The 10,884-nt window shown below is 39.0% G+C and overlaps 1 protein-coding gene across 1 annotated transcript; it reads right to left on the bottom strand.

Annotated features, from left to right (window-relative positions):
- Positions 1 to 506: 506 nt before the first annotated feature.
- On the bottom strand, positions 507 to 4,404 carry LOC108666610 (trichohyalin; the record flags this gene model as incomplete). The annotated part of the gene is given in 4 exon segments (XM_018153520.2): positions 507 to 621; positions 944 to 1,060; positions 2,883 to 3,146; positions 4,095 to 4,404. Coding segments are annotated over 4 exon segments (703 nt in total), but the record flags the coding sequence as incomplete, so codon positions are not given.
- Between the last annotated feature and the right edge of the window lie 6,480 nt (positions 4,405 to 10,884).

Here is a 10,884-nt window from a genome sequence, read left to right as displayed (position 1 = left end):
TAATAAGGTAAATTTTATTTCAATAACTGATGATTTTAAGGGCATAGGAATTGCGTGCCATCGAACCGCGTCATCAAGTGCCATCCAATATCGCCTCGAACCAGATGCATGTTCCTACATCGCATCGCATTACCTAAAATATTTCATATCAATACGCTGAATACGGCTATACAAAGTGTGCGTACAGTGCACATATACGAGCTTAACATTATTGGTACGCTGCATAGCAAAAGTTTAATTAGCATCAAACAATTAATTGAATATCGGCGATGATTCTAGATAGAAATCTGAAGTCCATATTGTGAAGCAAAAGCCGCACTCTTTTCCAGTACCTCATTAGCAACACAGCCAATTGAAAACACTTTGATTTGGGAAGTTAAATTAGCTTTTAAAATACACTGAATAGCGGATTAGTAGTAATAGGTAATTATTTTTGGCTAGATGAGTAAAAAGAGGTTATAATAAACGATTGAACATGTCAGGTACTCACGAGTCCTGCTGGCTACTGACGACAGCGCTGCTGCTGCTTCTACTGACGCTTCGCTCCCGCTTGATGTCAGCGGACTCAGCGGCTGTGAGTCGCTGCTGAAGTTCAGACTCTGACTGCCTCAGCTGACGAACCTGATAGTAGATATTTTTTTATGTTTACTATATGTAAATACCTCATAATAAATGGTGAAAATATTTATATACCTAATAGTAAATAATAGAAAAATATTTATTATGACTTCGCTTTGATCGACGCATGAACATACTTCTATAGAAGTATGAACACAAAGTATAAATTATTTACCTAACCGTTAGTAGGACGAGAATCTCCGAAAATTAAGAATAATAAAATTGCTCTCATCTTCAACACAATCCAATAGTTCTTTGATTGATGTCACATTATAAACCATTAAATAAATAAACTATGAAACTGTGAGTTCAAGACTGTACAAACCTTCTTCTTGAGTTCCTCATTAAGCCTCTTCGCCTCGACCTCATTCTTCTGTGCCATGGTGACCTCCTTCCTGAGGTCAGACTCGACGCGACGATGCGCATCCTTTGACCTCTCCATCTGAGCCATGAGATGCGGAACTCAGTCAAGCACAGCAAGATACAGACTTGCCAACGACAATTAGTGGTAAATGGGGAACAATTCAAACTTGACCTAACTACCCAACTTACCTTGTACCCAACATACTTTGTATCCAACATATCTTGTACACAACTTTCCTTGTACCAACTTACCTTGTACCCAACATACTTTGTACCCAATATATCTTGTACCCAAGATACCTTGTACCCAACTTATCTGGAGCCCAACTTACCTTGAACCCACCATACCATGTACCCAAATTACTTTGTACCAATATATCTTGTACCCAACATACCTTGTACCAACATTCCTTGAATACACCTTTCCTTGTACCCAACATACCTTGTACACAACATATCTTAGCCCAGCTTACCTGGAACCCAACTTACCTTGTACGCAACTTACTTTGTACACAACATACCTTGTACCGTCATACCTTGTACACAACATACCTTGTCCCCAACATACCATGTACCAACCTACTTTGTACCCAACATACCTTGTACACAACATATCTTGTACCCAACATACCTTGTACCAACATACCTTGAACACACCTTTCCTTGTACCAACATACTTTGTACGCAACTTACCTTGTATCAACTTACCTTGTTCCCAACATACCTTGTACTCAACATATTTGAAACCCATGTTGACTCAGGTTGAGCCTCTGTTTCCCAATTAAACATAGAATTCTTGACTTTAAAAGTATTATTGTACTATTAAACATTAATGATATATTAACATCATATTGTTTAACTTTAACTGTGCACGTGTTATAGCTTTAGCTTATTTTTGACCAAAAGGTGTGGCGAATTAACTCCCTTCATGCCTATGTTAAAGCCCTTCATGTCTATGTTAAAGTTATGTGCCTAAATGAGCACGTGATTCAATAATTGATTTGATTGGAGACCAATATTCCAATATTGCAATCCGAACTGCAGACCTATGTTATATAAGGCCGATATCCGCAATATTGGCAAATTTGTCAATATTTAGTGAATAATTGCCACACTGGCTCGACAAACTCTCGAATATTGAGCACCTAATTCACTATAACGCAGCTCAACAGACGGACGATCGCCCAATGCTTCTCAAACCTTTTTAGCGCATTTTCTCATTTATGGAAAAAATGCACTATTGTGCTCGCCATGTCCGTCCGTCCGTCCGTCCGTCCGTCTGTCCGTCCGTGACTTCACGTTTTCGTCCGTCGACGAGAAAATGCGCTCTGTCACTCACTGCAGTGAGTACTGAGTTATATTCTTTTACTAACTTTTGTCTGCACTCTCAGACCTTCAGACTAAATAACTGAACGCGTAATTTTCAATTGTCATTTTTGTCTAAATTTTCCCCTTGGAAACGTCAGCCTATGAAAAACTTGTCATTGAATTTCAGGTAAAGTGCTTACAGTGGGTGCAAAAAGTATCCGACATGATGGCTAAACTTCATTATTTTGAACCTCAACTTTAACAAAATTGCAATGATAAAGTCAACATTTAATGATATTGTTGTTTTGAAATGATATTTGTACTTCCATGTCAATTGACTTAGAATAGTATTGTTCAAGTTATTTTGCAGGATAAGCCTCAATTAAATAAAGCTTTTTCCTCTTTGTTCGATACTTTTTAGCGCATATTCTCATTTATGGAAAAAGGCGCTACATGTCTGTCCGTCCGTCTGTCTGTCCGTCCGTGACTTCACGTTTTCGTCGCCGAGAAAATACGCTCTCTGTCACTAACTGCAGTGAGTACCGAGTTATATTTTTCACCCTCTGTATATCCCCCACAATTTACCAACTCACGTCTAGAGCTGCATTCTCTTCAGTGCGCTTGAGCTTCTCCAACCATGACTTCTCAAGTCGGGTCTTCACTCTGGCTTCAGCAGCCTTCACTTCATGCTCGAGAAGCTCTGCATGCTGACGCTCCTGCTCACGAAGCCTTCTGCTAAGGCCTTCGTTTTCTCCCTTTAGTGTCTGGACTTCAGATAAGAGAACAGCTTGTTCTTCCTTCAGAATGACTTCACCTTCCTGCAGACGTTGAACCTGAGACTCCAGGTTAGCCTTCACCTGCAATAAGGGAATAAGCATTTATAACTTTATGATGAGAATATAATTTAAAATTGAAGTGCATAGGAGTTAAATTGATTGATGATATAATATATAATTTTTGACTAATGTGGAGATTTAATATGAGCCCGAGAACATTATCCAAGCCTGTCAACTTAGCATCCTCCTAAACTCTTTTACCTGACAAGGCTTGGTTGCTCAAAATTAAATTTAGGTTAATAAGTCTATCACTACGTCTAAATCCCACTTCTCAAACCCTAGAATATTGTTTAAAAATCGGAATTCAGAACTAATATCTCTTTGTAACCTGAATTACCAATTAACCAATAATTTAAGAGCAGGGATAGATTGAGGTTGATATCGGGAAACTAATTTATTTGGCATTTTATTGCTCTAAATATCCCAAAAGAATTAAAAATATCTATCCAAACATATTTTTCTCGTGTTAACCTGGATGTATTTTTATTGAAGTACGTTTGAGCGTACGTGACGTGGTTTTTTCGATTATATCAGCATTTTTGACGTTATTCAATTGATACTGACGATGGTATCCGAATTATTTTTATGGAGAATATTGTACTTCCATTGGCATTTTCTTTGCTTCTAAATTTTTGGCAATTTAACATCAATTTACAACTTAACTTCAATGCCTAAATTTTGGAAAATGCGGCCAACAAACCGCTCACATGAAACACGAATCTTTCTTTCGAACTTGAATTTACGATCGCCCCAGGCCCTAACAAAATTTAGAGTCGCCCCAGCTTCTGGTAAACCAAATCAGAAGCTGGCGCGACTGTAAATTTCCACTGGGTAGAACTCCTCGGGATTGTTTTCAATCTCAGCGGGGTCGAAGACCATTAGGTTTAGTCTTCGACGGCGCAGACATTTAAAAGTGACCCAAGAACTCCTCGAGAACTCCGAAATTGATGAGCATTCATACTTACTCACCTTAGACCTAAGCTTCTCGAAGCTGGCCTGAGTGATTCTATGCCTCTCGGTTTCCTCTCTCAAATGACGCTCCAGGGCATCTACTTGAAGGTTGTTGCGGTGATGCAGCTGCTTATTTTTCTCCTTCTCATCCTTCAAACTCTTCTCTAAAGTATTAGCCTCCAACTGGAGGTTTTTAGCTTCATTTTCCGCGACGTTTATCCGCATCTTAAGATTTCGTGCGAGTAAGTCGTAATCCGCTGCTTTCGTCTGTAGTTTTTGCTCCAACTCTTGCACACGCGAGTCTGTGTCAGGTTTTCGCTGCTGCAGTAACGCGTTCTGAGTAAAGAAAATATATATTTAATAAATTGGTAGTATGATAATGATACTCTCACAGATGCTATAAGTCGGACGAAAAACGTAGACTAATTAAAACTTTGAAGTGGGGAGTTACATCGCAGTTCATTGGGAAATTGAAATTAAACTTAATCAATTTTAAATTGTAATAAACCTAAGTAATTCTACATTTTTATAAACCTAATCAATTTCACATTTTAATAAACTTCATCAATTTAAAATTTTAATAAACGTTATTAATCAAAATTAATTCAAACAAATTATTTCGAATTTTTAGTGGGAGGAAATTAAATGAGTCAATCTATTTTGAGACAGTGCTTAACGCAAATTTGAGTTGAAATAACATTTGTTAATTAAAAAATGTTAAAAAATGGCTGTCCAAAGGCCGTTGAAATCTTACTGACGGGCTTCGCTGCTCTAGTGAAGAAAAAGAAGAACTGCAGTTAAAAGTGATTTTAAAATAGCACAGCATTTATCAACTACGTCAATGAATCATAATGAAAAGGTGGAAGTTTCACATTATATTCAATTTTATACGGACAATTTTTTCTATATTGGGAACGTAATATTACCGTTTATATTTTTATTATTATATTCATCATTATTTTTATGGTGGAATGCTGTTCAAAATTATCGAATTCAACCATTCGTATTCAAATTCCTAACTGAGGTGAAGTTGAATCTTGTAATAATTCTAGCAGGGTTACTGATCGTTCCCCGGGTTTTGTAATCCCGATAATTTAGGAATCCTGCTTCCCAAATCCCGTCATTCCCGTCATCTTGAATGCCACTAACTATAAGAAAACCCAAGAGGGTTTTATTATAGTTAGCGTTATTGTAGTTAGCGTTATTCTTTTTAGATATAAAAAACCCAAGAGGGTTTTATTATAGTTAGCGCTACTATAGTTAGCGTTATTATTTTATATATAAAAAAACCCAGGAGGGTTTTTATTTCCCTGATCATTGAAAGGCGCTTCTACCAACGGTTTTCAAAGAGCAAAGAACTCGCATTTGAATCTCGTGTTTTTTTTTTATTTTAAAATTTCTCAGAATTTGAACTCGTCTGGTGTTTTGAATTCAATTTTTACACAAAAAAAAACAAAGATGAAACTTCAAATTTTGATCTATTCCTTTTCTTCCAGTATTTCAATGCTTTGCTATCCTTTTACTAAAAATGAATTTTGTGGTCAAGGTTTCGACACGGTAACTATCATGGTTATCAATGTATATAATGTTATTTGATATGAATTTTGAATGGGAAAATGTAAAATGTTTCAGTTGGGCTGAGAGCCATTTTGATAAAATAATACTTCAAGAAAATCTTATTCAGTTCCTTTATTCATGTTGCAAACAATATAAAATAAAATATCTAGTTATTTAGAGATCGTTACTTCTATTTTACTCCAGCACTTCAAGGCTGAACTCTGAAGGTTGCTGAATTTTTTTCCCTCCTGGATGCTTTCAAGCCGATGAGACAACCGTTGGCTACCGAACGCTCTGCGATAGCGGCGTCGATTAACGCTTAATTTCGCATGCATTCCGCATGAAAAGACAACTTTTGAACAATTCTGGCAATCAGCGGTTAAAGCTTTAGCACTTTTTTCCGGCATGTTTGATTCGATTAATCAATAGAAGCGTTGCCCTCGTTATACAAATTCAAAAGTGACGAGGGCGTTTTTAGAAAGTTTGGACCAAATTGACGAGAAAAAATTTTATCTATGAATTGTGGATCTCTGCATGGGCAATTTATATGATTAAACACTGGCCTAATTTTTCTTCTAGTTCTAGTATATGTTTGATATTTCTATAATTGCTCGGCAGTTCTTATTCAATCGTTGTTAGTTATCCAGGTGATCTCAGCCAAGAAGTAAATTAATTTTTCGGTTTAGTTTCCGTAGACTAAGCACGACTCTATAATATTTTCAGGGTAACTAAAAAAATTACAATACGCAAAGTAACGAACCAGCCAGAATGATCGTAAAATGCCTAAATAACTTAACTTTGTTACAACGGATGGTAGTAAGAAGAACAAGATAAATTTTCGTAAATTATGAATAATGAAGACTAGAAAAAAAATAAATAAAAACAGGATAATGGGACGTTCGCTGCATATATGCAAGCATAAGCCTATGTTTTTTTATGATGTTGTCAATTATTATTGATGCTTTTGAAAGTCGGTCACCTGAGGTAACATCATTGGTAGGCACACGATGTTTAAGTTAAGCTTGAACAAGTAATAAAAAATATTTACGATATAAAAACAAACGAACTCATGTTGACCTACACTGGTCCTCAACCTCAAAGCTCAACCGTTCGGCTAAACATAAAATTAATGTTTATGTTCTGTAGTGTACACAAGGAGGAGGTGTTGGTACGATCGTTTCATCCCTTCAAGTCGCGCAAGATTGCACTGTCATCAAAGCTATCCCAGTGAAAATTTACAGTCGCGGCAGCTTCTGATTTGGATTACCAGAAGCTGGGTCGACTCTAAATTTTGTTAGGGTAGGAGTTCTTCCCAGTGAAAATTTACAGACGCGGCATCTTAAAATAATCGAGTTGAAAGAATCGAGTTGTAAGGCGACATAAAATAATCGAGTTGAACGAATCGAGTTGTAAGGCGACTTAAAATAATCGAATTGAAAGAATCGAGTTGTAAAGCGTCTATAAATAATCGAGTCTAAAGAATCGAGTTGTAAGGCGACTTAAAATACTCGAATTGAAAGAATCGAGTTATAAAACGACTTAAAATAATAGAGTTGAAAGAATCGAGTCGTAAGGCGACTTAAAATAATCGAATCGAAAGGTTCGAGTTGTAAGGCGTTTTAAAATAATCGAGTTGAAAACGCCTTAAAAATTCGAGTTTAAAGAATCGAATTGTAAGGCGACTTAAAATAATCGAATTGAAAGAAATGAGTTGTAAAGCGCCTTTAAATAATCGAGTTGAAAGAATCGAGTTGTTACGGCGACTTAAAATAATCGAGTTGAAAGAATCGAGTTGTTACGGCGACTTAAAATAATCGAATAGAAAGAATCGAGTTGTAGGGCGACTTAAAATAATCGAGTTGAAAGAATCGAGTTGAATCTAGGGCGAGTTAAAATATCTGCGCGAATGTTGGCTAGAAAAATTTGCGGCGGAACTCAGACGATGAAAAGTTCGTGCTCAGAGAATAGAAGTTATGGAAAGAGGTCAGATTTCTTTAAACGACATGCACTACAGTCTTTTTAACTATGAAACTGACCATGGCGACCCAAGACGATTCCTGCGGCGTCTCTAGCACAACGAAAGAAACCTCCGAGTACAACGAACAACAAAGTGATACATTGTAAAGTTCATGTAGTTAATGCCGGATCAGAAGTTGACGAGATAAACAGGGGTTAGGGAGATGCTTAAATGAAAGACGGTATTCTAGTTTTATTGTTTTCGATTACAGAACTAGTGATCAGCTCTACAGGAGAAAATTTATCCAACCAGGTTGACAAAAAGTGATCTATTTCTTTAGCGGATCAAATCAAGAAGTAATCATGGTTGCCTCAACACCATGTCAAGAGAGCGCCTCTTCATCGTTTAATTTTTCTTATGAGGGGATCGTTTATAATATGATGCCACAGGAGAACAGGTCCAGATGTCAAATATAGCGATGCAAGCGTGCCCTTATTGTCATCAAAAAGGTCATCGTGTGGTCTAGTGCTTAAAATTCAATGCAGATTGCAATGGTGATCCAACGATGATTGAATAACTAGGATAATTAGCAAAATAACGGATGTCGTAAAATTTTAACTCCCAATTTTTATTGGTCTGTTTACTTGATTTGTTATTATTTTAGTTCATTTCGTTTGCTTCGACTGCGAGAACTGGAGTGATGATGAGTCCGTTACATATTATTCACCATATACTTGAGCTCATTGGTCGGATGCCATTTCTGCCTGATCGCCGATTAGTAATTTGTTACGAAGAGGATTTAAAGAATAGACCACATGAACATTATATTCACATTCATGTTTCATTTAGCTTACAACTCATTACTGCTGATAGGAGCTGCAAAGGCAAAATGCCCACAACTTGTTAGCCATAATTAAAATTTCTGGGAAATATTTTCTTTGATGGCATTCGCCTAAATTAACCGAAATTAGGGCGAAACCGGCTCTTCAATAAAACATTTTCCAAGAATTTTTATTGTGGCATACAAGTTTTGAGCAGTTGTTTTGAAAGTCGAGCTATGTACTCCTTGGCATAGATTATAAAGCGGCTAAAACTGTTAAATTTGGAATATTTTTATCTTTGTAATTAATCCCTTTGAAATACTTATGTTTACGGATGCATAATGCATAATTTTACAACGAAATTAAACTCGAATAATTCGATTATATGTTTCGTCGTGCGCTTTTCATTATTATTCTTTACTATCATTGAAAGAAATCCCGTCTTTTGATTCGAACCTCCACTTCCAGCACCGGTTAAGTCTAGGCCGGTTGCATATGAAAAATTGCCCAGATCGACATCCTGCTGCTCATCCGGACTGCTAAACCGGCCCGTTTTACATCGCAGCCTACGTCCTGGCGAGCCTCGGTCAGGCCTACTTGAATACATGAGCAGTTTTATGGCTACATTTGCCTGCAAACTGCCGCTGCTGCCTTAATGCTGTTGCTTCGCTGGTGCTGAGGCATCCTTGCTGCTGCTTCTGCTGCTGCACTGGTGGTGCTGCTGCTGCACTGGTGCTGCTGCGTTAATGCTGCTGCTGCGCAGGTGCTGCTGCATGCATGCTGTTGCTGCACTGGTGCTGGCGCTGCCGCTTTGGCGATGCTACATCCATGCTGCTGCTGCTGCATTGATGTTACCGTTACATTGGTATTGTTGCTGAATTGGGGCTGCTGTTCCACTGGAATTAATGCTGCACTGGTGTTGCTGCTGCATTGATGTTGCTGCTATATTGGTGTTGCTGCAGCTACTTATAACTTATTGCTACTACAATTGTGTTGCTGCTGCTACATTTGTTGTAAGGCTGCTGCACTGGTGTTGCTACTTCTGATGCTGTTACTCTAGCTATACAGTAACAGCATTGTTGCCTCTGTTGCTACTAGCTCTTGTCGCTTCTGATGTTGAAGCTACAGCGCCTACAAACACTTCCAGCCTCACACGACACAATCCTTACGACACCAGTATGCAACATAAGACATCATTAGCCTGCGTTACACCAGCTGTAGGCACTAGACACCAGTTGCAGGCCACTAGACACCAGCTGCAGGCACTAGACACCAGCTGCAGGCACTAGACACCAGCTGCAGGCACTAGACCTGTCTCTTATACACATCTAGATGTGTATAAGAGACAGCAGCTGCACAGGTGCTGCTGCATGCATGCTGCTGCTGCACTGATGCTGCTGCATGCATGCTGCTGCTGCAGCTGGTGCTGCTTCATGCATGCTGCTGCTGCACTGATGCTGCTGCATGCATGCTGCTGTTGCACCTGTCTCTTATACACATCTAGATGTGTATAAGAGACAGATATCATATCATATCATATCATATCATATCATATCATATCATATCATAGTGATGTTGGCGCTGAAGAATAGGCCTGATGTGGCCTGTCGCCGAATATTGTACTTTTTGTGACTTGTTCACAGTAGATCTAAAAACAGGTCCTTTGACCGGATCTTTGAAACTGACAATCGCTTGAAATAGCTACTAGACTTGCACCGAGTTCGATAGACTTCCTTGCCCTTTTTTATACTCATGAAGATATAGACAATTGTTGTGCTTCTTTTTCCCTCACTCCTCTCGCCACTTTCCCATACGCATCCTCGTTCCCACGTACGTCTATTTACTCCCCAGCTTCCCATCCACTTCTCCACTCCAGATATATTTCGCCCCTCCCCCCAACACACCAAGTATATTTCCCCATCACACCAGTATCCCCTCTCAACACACCAAGTACCGTTCCCCATCACACCAAGTACCGTTCCCCATCACACCAAGTACCGTTCCCCATCACACCAAGTACCGTTCCCCATCACACCAAGTCCCCCCAACACACAAATATATTTCCCCCTCAAAGCAGGTCCCCCATCACACCAATTAAGTATATTTCCCCATCACACCAAGTATATTCCCCCATCACACCAGGTCCCCAACACACCAAATAAATCCCCATCACACCAGGTCCCCCCATCATACCAAGTATATTCCCCCACCACACCAGGTCCCCCAACACACTAAGTATATTTCCCATTACACCAGCTCCGCCCAACACACCAAATAAATCCCCATCACACCAGGTCCCCCCATCATACCAAGTATATTCCCCCACCACACCAGGTCCCCCAACACACTAAGTATATTTCCCATTACACCAGCTCCGCCCAACACACCAAATAAATCCCCATCACACCAGGTCCCCCCAACACACCAAGTATATTCCCCCATCACACCAGGTCCCCCCATCACGCCAGGTCCC

The sequence above is a fragment of the Hyalella azteca genome, unplaced genomic scaffold (genome assembly GCF_000764305.2).
Source record: "Hyalella azteca isolate HAZT.00-mixed unplaced genomic scaffold, Hazt_2.0.2 contig7997, whole genome shotgun sequence".
Lineage (NCBI taxonomy): Eukaryota > Metazoa > Arthropoda > Malacostraca > Amphipoda > Hyalellidae > Hyalella > Hyalella azteca.
This window is presented reverse-complemented; position numbering and strand designations above follow the sequence as displayed.